Here is a 24,007-nt window from a genome sequence, read left to right on the forward strand (position 1 = left end):
GTTTTAATGAACCAATTTAGATGTCATCTCATTGTCTGGATTGTTGTTGTTATGTATTTAAAAAAACAAGAGAAAATGTTATCTAACAAAAACTACAAGATGTCTACGGTTGGGATGCAGTCTTGCACAGGTCTGGTTATAAACAAATATTAAAGATAATTATTAATATCCATTTAAATAGTTATGTACTAAATTATCCATTTGGATATCTAAATATTACTTAAATTAACTATAACCAGAAATGACCATCAATAGCTAGTATTTATTTATTATATTTTGTCAAGCACTCCACATGTTTGTATTGAAAGTACTTTACAAGTAAAGAGTGGCATATACAGTATATATATGATTGATTATGAGTGTTGAATATTATAAACACGGTACAAACACATTCCTGTTCATATGACATGAAATACAACAAATTAGTGCTGAATGTGATATCATTTGACTACAGCAGCTGTTTGCACTTAAACAAATCAGGATTCTAACAATTTAATTGGATGTCCATTCAATAGAAAACCCAAAATAATATCAAGGTGAAATCAGCAAGGATGTGGACGCGATACAAACCAGGAAGGTTCAACTGAAGTAACTGCAATTTATGAACACAAAATGAACATTTACATCTGTAGTCCAGCCATGGTTTGTGATAATCTCAACTGTGTTATGCCACTTTTATTTGTTGCACGTGCTGAAGACTATGTGTGTGTATTTCTTAATGTGTGTAATTGTCCTGGGGATTTAAGTGTTCGAGTCGGTGATGGTCCCGGTCGGGGAGATAATGTTGTCATGATGGACTCAAACTGAATTTGTCAAGAGGGAGAGGCGTCAGCCACAGAATTCTTGCCCGCATCGGGGTTCTGGAAGCAGAAATACTTCACAGCAGTCTGCCTTTGTCCATGGCAGTCTGCCTTTGTCCTTGGCAGTCTGCCTTTGTCCATGGTAGTCTGGCAGGTGAGGATGGACTCAATGATGGCAGTGTAGAAGTTCAGTATCATTGTCTGAGGTAGGTTGATCTTCAGCTGCCTCATTAGGTACTGAAGGACTCCACAGTGTATAGACTAGGGAGTCCTTCTGGGTGGGGGCGGGTGGGGCTGCGTTCTTTTAGAAATCTACAACTATCTCCACTATCTTTAGAGCGTTGAGCTCCAGGTTGTTTTGACTGCACCAGATCACCAGATGTACCTGGTGCCTGTGGGCGGACTCATCCCCACCTGAGATGAGTCCAGTGAGGGTGATGTCATCAGTGAACTTCAGGAGCTTGACGGATGATGACTGGAGGTGCAGCTGTTGGTGTACAGGGAGAAGAGTCAAGGGGAGAGAGCGCAGCCTTGGAGCACGCTAACCCCTAACCCTCTGGAGTTTTTACTGCATGTACAAAAGCGAGCGCTCCTTTGACTAGAATTTCCAATAATACCTTTTGTGGTAAATTCGAAAATACACGTATTCAACACAAACGTTGCTACGGTTTGTTCTTTATTGAAGCAAAGAGGAGATGTTTATCAGACTCATTAGCCACAACGGCTCCTTATCCCAAAACACTTTGCATAATCAGTGGCAAAACAAGTAATTTGCATACGAAGACATCCAAAAGACGGTGGAAATGTACTGAGTCTAACTAGGATTTGCTTCTACAATTCCCTCTTTGACCATTCTATGGTCATTTTAAGTATGTACAATTTGTGTCAAGACAACAACTTTCAGCAAATGCATAATCAAAGGTCACCTTAGCTGGTATTGCTGAACATGCTCATTCTTGTTAAATAGTGAACTGTAACTTATTGACATCGTTGGGTTGCTCTCTAGAACAGTATGGTCGTCACCCTCTATTAGGAGCTGTGATCTGCCTATACGTTTTGGTAACTTTGTTTTGTGATGTTAATTGTGTTGTGGCTGTTAGCCAGCTGTTTTGGAAGATGAATAGAGTGCCTAAAGATGTTGCACAGCTCTGGGAAGAGCTCACAATGGCTGCTGTAGACCAAGTGGCTTTACCTGTAGCTTTTACCCGTCTCAGTGGATCGTAGCACCTGGAACCGACCATGTAATGGAAGCCTCTGCTTCCAGCGACTGCTCCTGTGGTCCTAAAGGAGTACCCTCACGTCCCCGAGAGGACAGCTGTGGCACAGGTGAATGCAATGCTGTCATAGTAGACATGTTGGAATCTCATTATGATGTTGTGGTGGGGATCGTGTCTCTGAAACATCAGTGTAAGGGTCCACCTCAGGGTCGTGCCCAACAATAGTACGTCTTGGCAGCCGCAGCATTTCCTGGAGAATTGGGGTCAAAGTTGTTAACGTTTAATCAAAGAGATGGTAGTCAGTTGGATCAGGTCTGGGTGTGCACTCTTGATTAATAGAAGCAACACAATCATGGGTTTCACCATCTACAGGGGCAGGAAACGGCAGCAGTTAAGAGCAGTACACCTAGAAGTGGAGAGATTGAGAGATGTTAAGATGGTGTTTTAAGTCACAGATGGCTTCGTCAGTCCAGGTCGGTGTCTCACATGCACTGCGATTTGTACCATGACTCATGGAAGAGAGGGATGCCTCTCTTTCTGAGTACATTAAATCCATTGTATTAGTATGACGTTAAACATTAGAAATGAGTTTTTTTGTGATTTGCTTTGGTACAGACTCTAAGGGTTATATGCGTTTGATCACATGTCCCAGATATCGTACATGTGTTTGAGCAAGCTGTAATTTGGAAAAGATTTGGTCAATGTTTTAGCAACACAATCGTGTCCAATTTGAATATTTCCTGTAAGGACCAAACACTACTCAGTTAGTCGCAATCTTTTTTTTAAATCCATGTGTCTTTACTAACAGTCCATGTACCACAGTCCTTCAAAGTATTGCCTTTAGTTAGTACCTCTACTAGATATTATCAATGTGTCTTTACTAACATGTACCACAGTCCTTCAAAGTATTACCTTTAGTTAGTACCTCTACTAGATATTATCAATGTGTCTTTACTAACATGTACCAGTCCTTCAACGTATTACCTTTAGTTAGTACCGCTACTAGATATTATCAATGTGTCTTTACTAACATGTACCACAGTCCTTCAACGTATTACCTTTAGTTAGTACCGCTACAAGATATTATCCATGTGTCTTTACTAACAGTCCATGTACCACAGTCCTTCAAAGTATTACCTTTAGTTAGTACCTCTACTAGATATTATCAATGTGTCTTTACTAACATGTACCACAGTCCTTCAAAGTATTACCTTTAGTTAGTACCGCTACTAGATATTATCAATGTGTCTTTACTAACAGTCCATGTACCACAGTCCTTCAAAGTATTACCTTTAGTTAGTACCTCTACTAGATATTATCAATGTGTCTTTACTAACAGTCCATGTACCACAGTCCTTCAAAGTATCACCTTTAGTTAGTACCCCTACTATGAGTTTTGAACTAGAATACTGCAATTCCTTATTATCAGGTTGCTCTAATAAGTCTCTTAAATCTCTCCAGTAGATCCAGAATGCTGTAGCATGTGTACTAACAAAAACTAAGAGAACGTATAGTACCTTATTACCCTACTAGAGAGCTCAAAGTACCGTATTACCCCAATAGAAAGCTCATAGTACCATATTACTCCACTAGAGAGGTTATAGTACCATATTACCCCACCAGAGACCTTATAGTATCATATCACCTCACTAGTGAGCTCATAGTACCATATTACCCCACTAGAGAGGTTATAGTACCATATTACTCCACTAGAGAGCTATTCTATTTCACTGTATATACTGTATATACACTGTAAACAAGCTTATAGTGCAGACGCTTTGCTGCTTGCTATTGGCTATGTTTGCATTTCTTCTGCTAATACCTTCTGATATTCTTGTTTTTCTTCTGTGAGAATCTTTGAACAGCAGCTCCTGGACACTTGAAAATCACTGGGCTATTTAACAGGCTATTGCCATATTTCCGCTGGTTTAAAGATATATTGCTATAGACTACTTAGCAGCTATGCCACCGCTATCCACGGACGACTACCACAAACTCCTGCAGAAGATGCAGTCTTGGAAACAAAAATCCACCCACTAGAAGTGAACGTTGAGGTAAATGGATTGTGTGAGAACAAATACCACTTTACCATGGACTCACAATCTTGGACAAGTGCAAGCTAAGACAGAGCTAACTAGCACCACCAGTCCTACCAAGAAACAGGAGGGCTGTGTAGCTGTTAATGAATCCTCGATTGGTAGTCCTCCCTGGAACTCTCTTGGTGCAAAGCCGAAAAGGCAGGATGTGGGAGGACAACTAACAGGACGACTAACAGGCAGAGCCCAGCACCCTGAGATTTGTGATGCGACTGGCTGGCCTGCACTACCACGCAGGCAGAACTCCTCATGCAGCTGGACACAGCCAAGAACAGCTGGGAAAAGTAAAACCAGCAAAACACCTCCACAACAACCACTTGAAAACAGATTTACTCCATTGTCGCAGGATCCTAGATCTGATGACCTGGATAAGCAGCTATCTTCTCAAAGCACCCAAAGCACTCAAAGCATCGCCCTAGAGACCTTACATAAAGGCTAGTTTAGACCCTGAAATAATGAGAAATTAGGCCAATATCAAACCTCATCAAAAAGTGTTTTTTCAACAGCTGAACAACTTCTTGGCTGAAAATAACTGTTGTCTTGATGTCTTCCAGTCCGGCTTTCGTCAGCACCACAGTACTGAAACTGCTCTTGTTAAGGTTTTCAACAACATCCACTTAAACACAGACAGTGGCAGAACTTCAGTCTTAGTATTACTAGATCTCAGTGCTGCATTCGACACGGTCGACCATGACATACTACTAGACAGAATAAAGGTCTGGGTAGGACTCTCTGGTGCAGCACTTAACTGGTTTGAATCCTACTTGAAGGACCGACAATACTTTGTGTCTGTAGCTAATTACAGATTAAAGCTGACTAGGGTGACGTGGTGTTGGCCAAGGTTCAATACTGGGGCCACTTCTGTTCAACATCTACATGCTTCCACTGGCTCAGATTATGAAAAACAACAAAGTGTGTTATCATAATTATGCAGACGACACACAAATCTACATAACTATATCACCAGGGGACTATAATCCCATACAAGGGCTGGCTAAATGCATTGAAGAAATCAACAACTGGATGTGCCAGAATTTTCTTCAATTAAATAAAGCTAAAACAGAAGTAATAGTTTTTGGTCCCAAGGACAAACGATCAAAAGTCAGCACTCCGCTTCAATCACTGATGTTAAAAACCACAAACCAAGCCAGAAATCTAGGTGTAATTATGGATTCAGACCTTAACCTGAACAGTCATATCAAGACAATTACATCAGCCTACCATCACCTGAAGAATATATCAAGGGTTAGAGGACTTATGTCTCAACAGGATTTGGAGAAACTTGTCCATGCATCTATCTTCAGTATAGACTTGACTACTGTAACGGTGCGTTCATAGGTCTCTGTAAAAAGTCAATCAGAAAGCTGCAGCTCGAGTTCTCACTAAGACCAGGGAAGTGGATCACATCACTCCAGTTCTGATGTCTTTGCACTGGCTTCCTGTCCAACAAAGAATTGACTTTAAAATCCTGCGGCTAGTTTATGAAGCACTGAATGGTTAGGGCCTAAATACATTTGTGATTTGCTGCTACCTTATGAACCATCCCGACCCCTCAGGTCGTCCGGGACTGGTCTACTTTCTATTCCAAGAGTCAGAACTCAATAAGGAGAAGCAGCGTTCAGTTTTTCTGCTCCACATATCTGGAAGAAGGTCCCTGAAAGCTGCAGGTCTGCTGAGACCCTCAGAGACCCAGAGGGACCCTCAGAGACCCTCAGCTCTTATAAATCCAGCTTGAAGACTTTTCTGTTTGCTGTTGCTTTAATTGAACAGATTCATGGATTTTTACTTTTTAAAAATGTTTTAATGAATGTTCTTGTTTTCTTGTTTTGATGATTTTAATGGTTTTATGTGAAGCACTTTGAATGTGCTATACAAATAAACTTGCCTTGCACTGCTATTTCATTGTATATATTGAGCGTTTTTCATAGTTAATATTTGTATGTTTTGTCTGTAACTTTGCTTGCTGCTGCCACAAACACATTCCCCCCTACGGATAAATAAAGTATCTATCTATCTATCTAGAGAGCTCATAGTACTGCAACTCCTTATTATCAGGCTGCTCTAATAAGTCTCTAAAGTCCCTCCAGTTAATCCAGAATGCTGCAGCTCGTGTACTCACAAAAACTAAGAAAAGAGATCACATTACTGCTGGTTTAGCTGCTCTGCACTGGCTCCCTGTAAAATCAAGAATCACATTTAAAATTCTTCTCCTCACCTACAAAGCCTTGATTGGTGATGCACCATCATATCTTAAGGAGCTTGTAGTACCACATTGCCCCACTAGAGAGCTGCGCTCTTGTGGTTCCTAGAGTCTTACAAATTAGGATGGGAGCCAGAGCCTTCAGTTATCAAGCTCCTCTTTTATGGAACCAGCTTCCACTTTCAGTCCGGGAGGCAGACACAGTTACCTCATTTAAGAGTAGACTTAAGACTTTCATCTTTAATAGTGCTTATAGTTAGGGCTGAATCAGGTTTGCCCTGGTCCAGCCCTATGCTGCTATAGGTTTATAGGCTGCTGGGGGTAATCCCAGTACGACTCCCGGGCCTCAGACAGATCCAGGTAACCATTACACAGACAAAGTAATGGACGACACTGCAGCATTAGTTAGTAGAAATTGAATTTCAGTCATATTTATTTTTATTAGGAGGGTAATGGTTACGTTGCAGTTTTCTTTTCTTACGAGATGTGACAATATGTAAATGAATAGACGGTTGCAGAAACATACCAGTTAGCCATGAGTCAGTATCTGAAAGTGGAAAGCGTTCAAGTCTGTGAAATACGGCTTTTCCTTTCTGTAGGTCAGAATAACTTATTGTACTCTTTGTCTTTTTTTTTTTTTATAGAAACCACACGTTCTGCCGTCTCTGCCCCTGCTGTCCTCACCAACAGGAGGGAGAATGTTTGTGTGGGACCACACGGGGTGGCCGGCCCCCATGAAGGCAGATGTTGACAACCTGCTCAATAAACACTGTGGGATGAAGGACGTGCTCAAGCTTGTGGACCAGGACTATGCTGCTCTAGTTCACAACTCATGTACAGACCCACACAGCATGCAGCACCCAACAACAAAACATCATAGCTCACAATATGTAGATGTATATCTTTTCTCATTTTTATTATATTAATTATTATATTGTTTTTTAGACATTTGTGTTGTGTTTTTTTTTACCTTGCACTTGAGGCCATTGTGCTGAAAAAGCCACTGTGTTTTCAGCACCTTGGACAGCGTTAATTATGCTGCAATTTCATTGGCTGTCAGTGAGTTCCAACTACTGACCCTCTGACTGAAAGACGGACCTGCTCTCCACTTGGGATGCCATTCTCCACATGCACCATATTACAGGAGGTGGGGCTGCTGGTCTGTAGGCCGGTCTGTAGACTCATGGAATACAATATATCGCATGACACAAACTACAATAGCTACCATGAACTGTTTTAATATTACTAATGTTCTAACATCACAATCTAAGTGTAACAATATGTCTCACTGCACGTCTACACTTGTGTGTTCACCAAACAGCAGCACATGTGATGCAGATATAGATTTTATCGCTTTTGTGATGCTTTTATTCTGAAAAATACGAGACGGAAGTGGTTTTGGTGTTGCCACTGGTGGACCTCAGTCTTGACTGTAGTCCTCCGGAGCAGCAGCGTGGACTAATGGAGTGAGAGGGTTCACCGGGTCCGGGAGCAGCTGGATGTTGGATCGCACCGAGACACCGGATCCGTTCTCAGCGGGTCGGACTCGCTGCTGCGCCGCTGCTCGACGCTCTCGCTCCCGCTCGGAGGAAGCGACGGGCCCGCGGTGCTCTGCGCACTGAGGGCTCCTCCAGCTGCTGAGCTTCTGCTTGCAGGTCTTCAACACTGAGAATACACGGAGTGATCCGGATCAAACACGAAGGAGGAGGGAGTGAGAAGGCGTCGTGCGGGGCAGGCGCCACTGTCTATTCCATCCTCTTTCAGCGAGGTATGAAACAACAATAACACCATCGGAATTCTTTCTTATGATCTATTTGTCCATCTGGACGTCTGTTGTCTGCTGTGAGGTCACAAGCATGATGGGCCTGTCCAGTCCTGGACCAAACGTGTTCTCCTGTTGCGGTCTGTCGATGTGGCTGCAGCACCACACATGGCTTTATTGTACTGTGTGTCCATATTAGTTCATGTAAATGATATTCGTGCTTCATATTTTACCTGCAGGGCTGCTCCCAGCCTCGATATGGACCTAAGTAACCATTTTAAACCATTAGACAAAACTGTAAATGATTGCCAAAAATATACATAGTGTTACAACAGAATATCAATTAAGTAATAGCTAAAATATTAACAAAAAATAAGATAAATGTGAAAGATATTGAGACCACTGAATGGTACCTGGTGTCAATGTCACAGATGTAGTTATTTTAACCCAAACAATAAATAAATAAATAAAATAAGTGAAAATTAAAGCTGCGAGCAGCAATGAACGGGTCCTCGCTCACCCGCGCCGGTCTGGGGCGCCGGTCGGGGGCGCCGGTCGGGGTCGCCGGTCGGCCGAGAACGCGGGGTCGTACGTTTTACCGTTTGTCGCGTAACCCCGATATTCTTTCGCCAGTAGGCGGTGCCTCGACTGCGAGTGAAAATAAGCTTGTCGATATCCTCAGGCCGCGACTTGTAACAAGCACGATGAGTTTGGGGCAGATTCGAGCAAGCCTAGTTGAGCCAGTAGGTGGCGCTCTGACTACGACTGAAATTAGACTTGTCGATATCCTCAGGCCGTGACATGTAACAAGCATGACAAGTTTGGGGCAGATTCGAGCAAGTCCAGTTGAGCCAGTGGGTGCTGCTTTAAATATGAGTGAAATTAAGCTTGTCGATATCCTCAGGCCGTGACTTGTAACAAGCCCAACAAGTTTGGGGCAGATTAGAGCAAGTCCAGTTGAGCCAGTAGGTGGCGCTCTGACTGACTGAAATTAGACTTGTCGATATCCTCAGGCCGTGACTTGTAACAAGCACGACAAGTTTGGGGCAGATTAGAGCAAGTCCAGTTGAGCCACTAGGTGGCACTTTGAGAATGTGAACAAATACATACATCATGTGTCTCTAAGTGAAGTCATGTAAATCAAAGGTAAAAAAAAATTGTCGTGGGCTGGTTTTGAACACACCAGTTTGCTGAAAAAATGGATCGGAACTCGTATAGCTAGAAAATATTAGTGTCTAAAACTTGTCATTTTATTTTTTTAGTAGGTATTCCAATGACAATTTCGAATGTTTCTTCTTGGAAATGTGTTCAGGACTTGACTGGCATCATGCATGATTATCTTTGGAAAGATTGGTTTAGTTAAAGCAACAGTCTCTAGCATAACAATGCACAGAAAGTGGGATTTTATTGGAATATTTTTATAGACAAGTGAGAGTGGGTGAAAGCGACGTTTTTCAATCATGCTCAAGGCCTTCTGATCATCCTGGAAAGAAGATTGAAGTCGATCGGATAATTTTTGTGGGAGATAACGTTAAACGTATAACGTCGAAAAGTGCCAAAAACGAGTGAAAAACTCGAAAAACGGCCAACTTCGGCGAATTACTGTAGCGCCCCCTAGTGTTCAAATCGCACAAGATTTCTTTTGCAAGTTAAGGCATGCCATGCGCACTTAGGAAAAATGTTTCAAAGTGATTAGTCCCAATAGTGTTGACGCTATGAGCATTGAAAAACAAGACACGCCCCTAAAATGTTCATTGGGCCATAGATCCTTACCACAATGAGATATAAAAAAAACGGTTGACATATTCTACGTCATCTGGCTTCAATGATTTGATTGATATCAGGTTTTGTTAGATTGGCCCAAGCATGTAGTTAAGAAAGTCAATTATTAAAAATTAAAAATGGCGGAACATCTAAGTAGGCGGGCCAAAATGCGCTCAATGTTCACCCTAACAAACTCAATAGGGTCCTCTCGGACTGACTTCGTCAGTCGCTCGGACCCTAATAATAAGAACCCTAACAAACTCAATATGGTCAGATATTCATCTCAGTCTCTGAGAAAAAAGCTTTGGTCAGTACAATGGATGTATTCCTCTTCCTCTTCTTTCACTGCAAGTATTTTCTCTCAAACAGTGTCCACAGTCTGAGCTGTCACACCGTTATTCAGTGATACACAAAGACTGTTGCCATGTAATTCGTAGATATACCACAAAATATAATTGTATATAATCCACTAATATGTACCAGACACAGGGCGGTGGATGGGTCAACAAAAAAACATCCGCGCCCGTGGGGACCGCCGAATGGTACCGGTGTGAAACAGGAAGTCAGCATTGATTTATTTGTCACGGAACTTGTATTGTTCCTCAACATACCAAAGTAATATTGTCTTCCTCTACATACCAAAGTAGTATTGTCTTCCTCAACATACCAAAGTAATATTGTCCTCCTCAATATACCAAAGTAGTATTGTCCTCCTCAACATACCAAAGTAGTATTTTCTTCCTCAACATACCAAATTAGTATTGTCTTCCTCAACATACCAAAGTAATGTTGTCTTTCAACATACCAACATAGTATTGTCTTCCTCAACATACCAAAGTAGTATTGTCTTCCTTAACATACCAAAGTAGTATTGTCTTCATGAACATATCATACCAAAGTAGTATTGTCTTCCTCAACATACCAAACCAAAGTAGTAGTGTCTTCCTTAACATACCATACCAAAGTAGTATTGTCTTCCTCAACATACCAACGTAGTATTGCCTTCCTCAACATACCAACGTAATATTGTCTTCCTTAACATACCAAAGTAGTATTGTCTGCCTCAACATACCAACGTAGTATTGTCTTTCTCAACATACCAAAGTAATATTGTCTTCCTCAACATACCAAAGTAGTATTGTCTTCTTCAACATACTAAAGTAGTATTGTCTTCCTCAACATACATACCAAAGTAGTATTGTCTTCCTCAACATACCAAAGTAGTATTGTCTTCCTTAACATACAAAAGTAGTATTGTCTTCCTCTACATACCATACCAAAGTAGTATTGTCTTCCTCAACATATCATACCAAAGTAATATTGTCTTCCTCAACATACCATACCAAAGTAATATTGTCTTCCTCAACATACCAACGTAGTATTGCCTTCCTCAACATACCAACGTAGTATTGTCTTCCTTAACATACCAAAGTAGTATTGTCTGCCTCAACATACCAATGTAGTATTGTCTTCCTCAACATACCAAAGTAATATTGTCTTCTTCAACATACCAAAGTAGTATTGTCTTCCTCAACATACTAAAGTAGTATTGTCTTCCTCAATATACCATACCAAAGTAGTATTGTAATCCTCAACATACCAAAGTAATATTGTCTTCCTCAACATACCAAAGTAATATTGTCTTCCTCAACATACCAAAGTAATATTGTCTTCCTCAACATACCAACGTAGTATTGTCTTTCTCAACATACCAAAGTAATATTGTCTTCCTCAACATACCAAAGTAGTATTGTCTTCCTCAACATACTAAAGTAGTATTGTCTTCCTCAACATACATACCAAAGTAGTATTGTCCTCCTCAACATACCAAAGTAGTATTGTCTTCCTCAACATACCAACGTAGTATTGTCCTCCTCAATATACCAAATTAGTATTGTCCTCATCAACATACCATACCAAAGTAGTATTGTCTTCCTCAACATACCAACGTAGTATTGTCTTCCTTAACATACCAAAGTAGTATTGTCCTCCTCAATATACCAAAGTAGTATTGTCTTCCTCAACATACCATACCAAAGTAGTATTGTCTTCCTCAACACACCAACGTAGTATTGTCTTCCTCAACACACCAAAGTAATGTTGTCTTCCTCAACATACCAACGTAGTATCGTCTTCCTCAACATACCAAAGTAGTATTGTCTTCCTTAACATACCAACGTAGTGTTGTCTTCCTTAACATACCAAAGTAGTATTGTCCTCCTCAATATACCAAAGTAGTATTGTCTTCCTCAACATACCATACCAAAGTAGTATTGTCTTCCTCAACACACCAACGTAGTATTGTCTTCCTCAACACACCAAAGTAATGTTGTCTTCCTCAACATACCAACGTAGCATTGTCTTCCTCAACATACCAAAGTAGTATTGTCCTCCTCAACATACCAAAGTAGTATTGTCTTCCTCAACATACCAAAGTAATGTTGTCTTCCTCAACATACCAACGTAGTATTGTCTTCCTCAACATACCAACGTAGTATTGTCTTCCTCAACATACCAAAGTAGTATTGTCTTCCTCAACATAACAAAGTAGTATTGTCTTCCTCAACATACCAAAGTAGTATTGTCTTCCTCAACATACCAACGTAGTATTGTCTTCCTCAACATACCAAAGTAGTATTGTCTTCCTCAACATACCAAAGTAGTGTTCCATGTTCCAGAACGTTTGTTACACTATTTGTGTCGTAAAAATGTTCAGTTGTGACCAAGATATGTAGGCTAATACCATTTTACATTGAAAAATAAAGTTGTCAGGGCCCTCTAGTCTAGACAAACTACATTTCTAAATGTCATATTGACATTTCTTATTTCCCGGATGGACAGAAGCAATAGATGTCATGTGTACAGAATGAACAGTGTTACAGTATTCATAATTTGTCATATTCATTGAATGTGTTGTAACTCTGATCCTCCTCTCTTGCTCTCCTGAAGGTTTCTTCCCTTTTTTCCTTGTGAAAGGGTTTTTTCTATTTTTAAATTTTTTTTTCCTGATCCGATGTGAGGTCAAAGGTCAGAGATGTCGTATGTGTACAGATTGTAAAGCCCTCTGAGGGGAGTTTGTAATTTGTGATTCTGGGCTACAGAAAATCAACTGAATTGAATTGAATAGAAGCTGAGCTCAGTTGTTAATGCAGAGTATCAGTCAATATTCATTATGATTTCACCTCCTCAGTCCGGACCGTTGATGTGATGGCTGTGCTTTGGGGGCTTCCTCTCTCGGTGCTTCTTCTGTCCCTGCACACTCCGAGTCGAGCATCTCCGTCCTGCCCTGTGCGCTGTCGCTGCTACAGCCTCACAGTAGAGTGTGGGTCCACCAGCCTGAGGGACTTCCCCAAACACATTCCTCCATCCACACAGGTACGGCCTCATGCATCTACACTTTCGTGATATCTCAATTTACTCAGTTTTTTCCGTTTGTTGAGCTCGTAGGAGTGAGCCACGTCAGATTCAGCAAACACTCCTAACTTCAGATAACTGTGCCAGCGTGAACACTATGACTTCCACCTTTGCTTGATGGAGCCTTTGGGAGAATTGTGATTGGCATAATCAACACCGCAATAATACCATGTAGGGCTTTGCGTCCTGCTGTTACAAAATGTGGAACCCCAGTAAACACAAGATGAGGTGTCAAACAACTCACTGACCAGCAGAAGTTTGGTACCCAGGTAGGCAGGGAGGAAAAGAAACCTTATGGACTGTTGTCACATGACTGTTGAAACAGTCTGGAACACTCATAAAATGTGTCCGTACTTCAGAGGAAATAAAAAATACAAGGAAATGGGTGAATGCAGCACGTTCTCCAAAATTATTGAGAATGCAAGAGTGGATCTTGTATGAAGCCCATTTCACAAACACACACATACATACATGCATACATACACATACACACATGAATATATGCATACATACACACACACACACAGCCCATTTCACTGAAAAAGAAGAATGCAAACATACACACATACATGCATACATACATACATACAAACATACATACACACATACATACATGCATACACACATACATACATGCATGCACACACATACATACACACACACACATTCATACATACGTACATACACATACATACACACATAAATACATGCATAGACACATGCATACACAAATACATACACACACACACATAAATACATGCATACATACACACACACACACAGATACATACATGCAAACATGCATACATACATGCATACATACATGCATACACACATACACACACACACATGCAAACATACACACACACATACATGCATACATACACATACATACATACATACACACATAAATACACGCACGCATACACATGCACACATACATGCATACACATACATATACATTTATACATACATACATACATACATACATGCATGCATGCATACATACATACATACACACATACATGCAAACATACACACACATACATGCATACACACATACATACACACACATACATACACACACATATACATACATGCATACACATACATACATGCAAACATACACATACATACATGCATACATACATACATATATACACACAAACATGCAAACATACATACATAAATACATACATGCATGCACACATACATGCATGCATACATACATGGATACATACACACACACATACATACATGCACACATACATACATACACACACATTCATACATACACACATGCATATGCATGCATACATACATATACATACATACATACACACATACATATATACACATACGTACAAACATACACATACATAAATACCTGCATGCATACATACATACACACACACATGCAAACATACACACACATACATACACATACATACATACATACACACATACATACATACATACACATACATATATACATACATACAAACATGCATGCATACATACATACACACATACATACGTGCATACACACATACATACATACATACACACATACATGCAAACATACATACATACATGCATACATACACACATACATGCATACAAACAAACATACATACAGTACATGCATGCATACACACATACATACATACACACTTACATGCAAACATACACACATACATACATACACACATAAATACATACATATACACATGCATACACACAGATACATACACACAGATACATACATGCATACATGCAAACATGCATACATTCACACATACATACATGCATTCATTCAATTAAATTAAATTCTGTTTATTTTGTATAGCCCAATATCACAAATGACAAATTTGCCTCAGAGGGCTTTACAATCTGTACACATACAACATCCCTGTCCCAGGACCTCACGTTGAATCAGGAAGAACTCCCTCAAAAATAACCGTTGACAGGGAAAAAAGGGAAGAAACCTTCAGGAGAGCAACAGAGGAGGATCCCTCTCCCCGGATGATACATACACACATACATGCATACACACATGCATACACACATACATACATACACGCATATACATACATACGTGTACATACATACATGCATACACATACATATATACATACATGCATGCATACATACATACACACATACATACATGCATACATACACACATGCATACACATACATACATACGTGTACATACATACATGCATACAAATACATATATACGTACATGCATGCATACATACATACATGCATACACACATGCATACACACATACATACATACGTGTACATACATACATGCATACACATACATATATACATACATGCATGCATACATTCATACACACATACATACATGCATACACATACATATACACATACATATATACATACATGCATGCATACATACATACACACATACATGCATACACATACATATACACATACATATATACATACATGCATGCATACATTCATACACACATACATACATGCATACATACATACATACACACATACATACATATATGCATACATACACACATACATATATACACACATACATGCAAACATACACACACATACATACATACATGCATTCATACACATACACACATAAATACATGCATAGATACACACACACAGATACATACATGCAAACATGCATACATACATGCATACACACACACATACACACACATGCAAACATACACACACATACATACATGCATACATACACATACATACATACACACATAAATACATGCATACACACATACATACACACACACACACAGATACATACATGCATACACACATACACACACACAAACATACACACACATACATGCATACATACACATACATACATACACACATAAATACACACACACATGCATACACATACATATATACATACATGCATACACATACATATACACATACATATATACATACATGCATGCATACATACACACATACATACACACACATACATACAAACACACGGATACATACATACTTACATGCATACATACATGCATACACACATACACGCATATACATACATATGTGTACATACATACATGCATACACATACATATATACATACATGCATGCATACATACATACTTACATACATGCATACACATATACATATATACATGCATACATTCATACACACATACATACATGCATACACATACATATATACATACATACATGCATTCATACAAACATACACACACATACATACAATTCAATTCAATTCAATTCAGTTTATTTTGTATAGCCCAATATCACAAATTTGCCTCAGAGGGCTTTACAATCTGTACACATACGACATCCCTGTCCCAGGACCTCACATCGAATCAGGAAAAACTCCCCAAAAATAACCTTTCACAGGGAAAAAAGGGAAGAAACCTTCAGGAGAGCAACAGAGGAGGATCCCTCTCCCCGGATGGACAGAAGCAATAGATGTCATGTGTACAGAATGAACAGCATTTACAAAGTTACATAAACACATTACATGAATATGACAATGGAACTCCAATCCATGAAACAGAAGGAGGTAGAGAGGAGGGGGCGGGGCATCAGTAGGGCCAAGGTGGGAGGCCGGCTCACCAGGCATCAGACACCTCCAGGTCCAATGGACCCTATGAGACGTGAAGTCACAACGACTCCGGGGAGGAAGCAGAGTTAATAAGGTGCAATGGAGAGATGTAAATGTATCCATAAGGAGAGAGAGAAGAGGAGAGAGGTGCTCAGTGTATCCTAAAACATCCCCCAGCAGCCTATAGCAGCATATCAAGGGGCTCGACCAGGGCAAACCTGATTCAGCCCTAACTATAAGCACTATCAAACAGGAAAGTCTTAAGTCTATTCTTGAATGAGGTGACTGTGTCTGCCTCCCGGACTGAAAGTGGAAGCTGGTTCCATAAAAGAGGAGCTTGATAACTGAAGGCTCTTGCTCCCATCCTACTTTTTAGGACTCTAGGAACCACAAGTAGCCCCGCATTTAGTGAGCGCAGCTCTCTAGTGGGGCAATATGGTACTACAAGCTCCTTAAGATATGATGGTGCATCACCAATCAAGGCTTTGTAGGTGAGGAGAAGAATTTTAAATGTGATTCTTGATTTTACAGGGAGCCAGTGCAGCGCAGCTAATACAGGAGTAATGTGGTCTCTTTTCTTAGATTTGGAAGTACACGAGCTGCAGCATTCTGGATCAACTGGAGGGATTTAAGAGACTTATTAGGGCAGCCTGATAATAAGGAGTTGCAGTAATCTAGTCTGGAAGTAACAAACGCGTGAACCAGCTTTTCTGCATCTTTTTGAGACAAGATGTGCCTGATTTTTTAAATGTTACGTAGATGAAAAAATGCAATCCTTGAGATTTGCTTAACGTGGGAGTTAAAGGACAAGTCTCGGTCAAAGATAACGCCTAGATTCTTTACAGTGGTGTTGGATGCGAGGGAAATGCCATCTACAGAAACCACATCACCAGATAATTGATCTCTGAGGTGTTCAGGGCCCAGTAAAATAACTTCAGTTTTGTCTGAGTTTAACATCAGGAAGTTGCAGGTCATCCATGTTTTTATGTCTTTAAGACATTCTTGAATTTTAGCGAGCTGGTTGGTCTCCTCTGGTTTGATCGATAGATATAATTGAGTATCGTCTGCATAGCAATGAAAGTTTATGCAGTGTTTCCTGATAATATTGCCCAAAGGAAGCATATATAAGGTAAATAAAATTGGTCCAAGCACAGAACCTTGTGGAACTCCGTGATTAACGTTGGTGGTCATTGAGGCTTCATCGTTTACAAATACAAATTGAGATCGATCTGATAAATAGGATTTAAACCAACTTAGTGCGGTACCTGAAATGCCAATCGACTGATCCAGTCTCTGTAATAGGATGTCATGATCAATGGTGTCGAACGCAGCACTAAGGTCTAATAATACCAGTACGGAGATGAGTTCTTTATCTGATGCAATTAGGAGGTCATTTGTAATTTTCACCAGTGCTGTCTCTGTGCTGTGGTGTTTTCTAAATCCTGACTGAAACTCCTCAAATAAACTATTCTGATGTAGGAAGTCGCACAACTGATTTGCGACTACTTTCTCAAGGATCTTAGAGAAGAAGGGAAGGTTAGAGATTGGTCTGTAGTTAGCCAACACCTCTGGATTAAGAGTGGGCTTTTTCAGGAGAGGTTTAATTACAGCTACTTTGAAGGAATGTGTTACATGGCCTGTTAGCAAAGACACATTAACAATATCCAGCAGAGAGGTGCCAATTAAAGGCAACACGTCTTTAAGCAGCCTCGTTGGGATGGGGTCTAAGAGACAGGTAGACGGTTTAGAAGTAGAAACCATTGAGGACAATTGGTCTAGGTTAATGGGAGAAAAGCTATCCAAATATACACCAGGGCATACAGCCGTTTCCAAGGCCACTCCTCTTGATGACAGATCGGTAGTAGTTAAGGGCAAGAGAGCATCAATCTTGCCTCTAATAGTTAAAATCTTTTCATTGAAGAAGTTCATGAAGTCATTACTACTGAGGTCTATAGGAATACACGGCTCCACAGAGCTGTGACTCTCTGTCAGCCTGGCTACAATGCTAAAGAGAACCCTGGGGTTGTTCTTATTTTTCTCTATTACTGATGAGTAATAGGCTGCTCTGGCATTACGGAGAGCCTTTTTATATGTTGTAAGACTATCTCGCCAAACTAAGCGTGATTCTTCCAGATTGGTGGAACGCCATATGCTTTCAAGCTTTCGTGAAGTTTGCTTTAGGTCGCGGGTCTGAGGGTTATACCAGGGAGCAAACCTCCTTTGCCTCACTGTCTTTTTCTTCAGTGGGGCTATCAAGTCTAGTGTCATTCTCAGTGAGCCTGTAGCACTATCGACAATATGATCAATCTGGGACGGACTAAAGTTAGCACAGGAGTCCTCCGTCACATTGAGACGTGGTATTGAATCAAATGCAGAAGGAATCGCTTCTATAAATTTAGCTACAGCACTGTCAGTTAGACATCTGGTGTAGAAACTTTTGACTAACGGTGTATACTCCGGGAGTATAAACTCAAAAGTTATGAGGTAATGGTCTGACAGAAGAGGGTTCTGTGGGAAGACCTCCAAATGCTCAATGTCAATGCCATATGTAAGAACAAGGTCGAGGGTGTGGCCAAAGCAGTGAGTGGGTTTCTGTACTCTCTGACAGAAGCCAATCGAGTCCAACAATGAGATAAATGCAGTACTAAGGCAATCATTGTCAATATCCACATGAATATTAAAATCTCCTACAATAATAACCTTATCAGTTTTAAGGACTAAACTTGATAAACACTCAGAAAATTCAGATATAAATTTTGAATATGGACCTGGTGGCCGATACAGTATAACAAATAGAATTGGCTGTAATGTTTTACAGGTTGGATGTGAAAGACTAAGAACAAGGCTTTCAAATGAGTTGTAGTTTAGTTTAGGTTTAGGATTCATTAATAGGCTTGAGTCAAAGATGGCTGCTACTCCACCTCCTCGGCCGGTGCCTCGAGGAATGTGAGTATTAATATGACTTGGAGGAGTTGATTCATTTAGGTTGACATATTCTTCATGCCTCAGCCAGGTTTCAGTAAGACACAATAAATCAATGTGATTGTCTGATATTAAATCATTTACTAATACAGCTTTAGATGACAGAGATCTAATATTTAGGAGTCCACATTTAATTATCTTCTTTTGTTGCACTGTTGCAGTAGTGATGTTAACCTTTATGAGGTTATTTTGTATGACTCCTCTTCTGGTTACTTTTGATTTAATTAATTTAAGTGGCCGTGGGACAGACACAGTCTCTATAGAGTTAAGGTTAAGGGTGGGTAACTGCTCGAATGGAAGTGCAGAGAAGGGTGGAAGACTACAACTCTGCTTCCGCTTCCTGATCTGAACTCTGGGTCATGGATTAAGTCCGCTAATCAACTTCGCCATGTTCGCAGAAATGAGACGCGCTCCATCCCAAGTGGGATGAATGCCGTCTCGACTCATCAGATCAGGCTTTCCCCAGAAAGTCTGCCAGTTATCTATGTAGCCCACATTGTTTGCTGGGCACCACCTGGACAACCAGCAGTTGAACGACGACATGCGGCTATACATGTCATCATTGATCAGATTGGGGAGAGGGCCAGAGAAAACTACGGTGTCCGACATTGTCTTGGCATAAGTACACACCGATTCCACATTAATTTTAGTGACCTCCGACCGCCGCAGTCGGGAGTCATTACCGCCGGCGTGTATTATAATCTTACTGTAACTACGCTCATCTTTAGCCAGCAGTTTTAAACAAGATTCAATGTCGCCCGCTCTGGCCCCCGGGATGCATATGACTTTGGTCCCTGGCTTCCACACATACACACACATATACATACATACATGCATACATACACACATACATATATACACACATACATGCAAACATACATACATACATACATGCATGCATACACACATACATGCATGCATACATACATGGATACATACACACACATACATACATACACACATACACACATACATACATGCATACACACATACATACATGCATGCACACACATACATACACACACACATTCATACATACGTACATACACATACATACACACATAAATACATGCATACACACATGCATACACACATACATACACACACACAGATACATACATGCATACATACATGCATACACACATACATACACACACATGCAAACATACACACACATACATACATGCATACATACACATACACATAAATACATGCATACATACACACACACACACACAGATACATACATGCATACACACACACACACACATGCAAACATACACACACATACATACATGCATACACACATATGCATACACATACATATATACATACGTACATGCATGCACACACATACATACATGCATACATACATACACACACATACACACACGCATGCAAACACATACATACATACATACATGCATGCATACATACATACATGCATACATACACACATACATGCATACATACACACATACATACACACATACACATACACACATACATACATGCATATATACATATACATACATACACACACATACATATATACACATACAAACATACACATACATACATACATGCATACACACTACATACATACATGCATACATACATACATGCATGCACACACATACACACACATTCATACATACATACACACATACATACATGCATCCACATACATACATACACACACACACATTCATACATACATACACACATACATACATGCACACACACATACATACATACGTACACACACATACATACATACATACATGCACACACACATACATACATACGTACACACACATACATACATACACACACACACATACATACATACATACACACATACATACATACACACACAAATACATACATACATACACACACACACACTGCCTATTTCATGCTACTGCCTATTATGCTGATCATAATGTGATACTGTTGATCATGTTTACATGTTGCTGAAATGATTATGATGGTGATGATGCAATGATGATTTCTGGGGGGCGTTATACATATATACAGTATATGTAGACGTCACCTGAGTACAGTCAGGTGTGTGTTTGGCAAGAGAGCGGAAGGGCTAACTATTTTTCAACCGCATTTAAGACAAAGCAAGGTTTTTCTGTTTAGAATGAGTTTCATTTCTGTTTCTGTTATGCAATAAAAGAAAGTTTTGAAGTGACACTACGAGAGAATGCGTGTTAATTTACTGACCGCTCCTACAATAAGTTGATAAATAGCTCATCTGAACGCCTGAAAGGACGCCACTCAACGTGGAAACAAACGAAGGTGAACCTGAGTCACTGTGGGTTAGATTGATCTGGACTGCAGCCAGAACCTGATAGCACCGGTAGCGTGAGTAAACGAGCGGATGCGCTGTTTTCTGAACCTGGTTACGATCAAACATTAAAACTCACAAAGGAAACAAAATGTTTGATTAGCAGACAAATAAATCCATAAACTGCCTATAAATTACAAATTCACTGAAACCATAGGTTGCAGGACACCCCGGATCAATATCGCTGCACGTAAACAAAGACAAAGCACAGCCGTGCGAATGAAAGAAGTAACGGAAATACTAACGAATATTCAAACAAAAGCTGTCGGACTTACTTCGAAAGACCTGTACAAACGAATATTATTTGCTGAGAACGAAAAGTGAAATAATAATGTCAGAAGGAAGTCAAGGGGGAGTCACTGAGTGTTTACGTCACTCAGTGCAACACGAAGAGGGAAACTCACACTATACACGAAAAATGAATGAAATAAAAACAATGGTGAAAGAGGGTGCTGATGTTGGCAATGTTAATGAAGCCTCACATGAATTTCTAAGACTGCTGGAAGAATTTAAAAGGTGTCATGAATCTGTTCAGACACTGCTGCCTTAGGATGTGAGAATCAATGAAACTTTGGATTGGTATGAGCCAAAATTGGCTGATTATGAGGCTTTTCTGACTGAGGTGGATCAATGGATAAAACCTCAGCCTGACCCACAGACTCTTGTGGATGTTGGGGACAGTGCCTTACAGACTGGCTCAAGGAGTTCTAACGGTTCCAAAAGTTCAAAATCTTCATCCGTGGTTTCAGAAGCTCTTAAAAAGAAACAGGAACTGGAAACAGGGAAGCGTCACTGGATTTAAATATTGAATCCTTGGAGTTGGAAGCAGATATTGCTGCAGCTGATGCAAGGCTATAGAGGAATTTGAAAGTGATGAAGCTTCTGACAAAATGGAAAAAAGTCTAGCACAACTGGAGTATGCACGGCTAGGAACCATATCTAAAACACCCTTACAAAGATTGATGCACACTCGATACCCACAACTAACTGGAATCACAAAAGGGTCTGAGCAACCACCAAGGGCTACAAACCGCACCCTGACGCTGCGGTTTCTGATGGACCACGCAGATGAAGCGAACACACTCCCAGAAGTGAAATAGCTCAGAGCATCGATCTCACAAACATTGTACAAAGACAGACAGACTTGACAGACCTGTTAGTGAGCCAGCAGAAATAATCTAAATTCCCAAGAAGGGAGGTGCTGGTGTTTAACGGAGATCCTCTCACTTTCAGGCCATTCATGAAGGCACAACATCGAAGACAAACCCAACAGTAACGAGGATTGACTTACTTGTATCGACTGGAGCAGTATACTGTTGGACAGCCAAAAGAACTAGTTCAAAGCTGCTTTCACATGAGCGCCACAACTGGTTACGAGGAAGCAAAGCGCCAACTTAAATATCACTTTGGTGATGATTTCAAAATCATATCTGCATATGTTGAAAAGGCTTTAAATTGGAACCAAATACGTACAGATGATGGAAAGGCACTTCATAGCTACGCCCTCTATCTGAGAGGCTGTGGTAATGCAGTTCAGGACCTCCCATACATGTCCGAGCTGGACTCACCATCTAACATGAAAAGACTTGTTTTCAAATGCCCATTTAAGCTTCGAGAGAAATGGAGGTCTGCTGCATGTGACATCACTGAAAGAACACAGCAGAGACCTAAATTCCATGACCTTGTTCTGTTTATGGAAAAACAGGTCAGAATCATTCAAGATCCCGTCTTCGGGGATATCCAGGACACTGCCGTAAGCACAAATGGGAGAATATCCAAAAGA

The 24,007-nt window shown here is 40.3% G+C and overlaps 1 protein-coding gene across 1 annotated transcript in view; it reads left to right on the forward strand.

Moving 5' to 3' along the window:
• Window positions 1-7,899: 7,899 nt before the first annotated feature.
• Window positions 7,900-24,007, forward strand: part of LOC117729726 (leucine-rich repeat-containing protein 24-like) — a 35,861-nt gene continuing 19,753 nt past the window's right edge. Inside the window, exons 1-2 of the mRNA XM_034531057.1 lie at window positions 7,900-8,081; window positions 13,030-13,214. Coding sequence (XP_034386948.1) covers window positions 13,047-13,214 — 168 coding nt within the window. The 5' untranslated portion in view covers window positions 7,900-8,081; window positions 13,030-13,046. The remainder of the gene's footprint in view (window positions 8,082-13,029; window positions 13,215-24,007) is intronic.

Source organism: Cyclopterus lumpus, chromosome 4 (assembly GCF_009769545.1).
Source record: "Cyclopterus lumpus isolate fCycLum1 chromosome 4, fCycLum1.pri, whole genome shotgun sequence".
In the NCBI taxonomy this organism is placed as follows: Eukaryota; Metazoa; Chordata; class Actinopteri; order Perciformes; family Cyclopteridae; genus Cyclopterus; species Cyclopterus lumpus.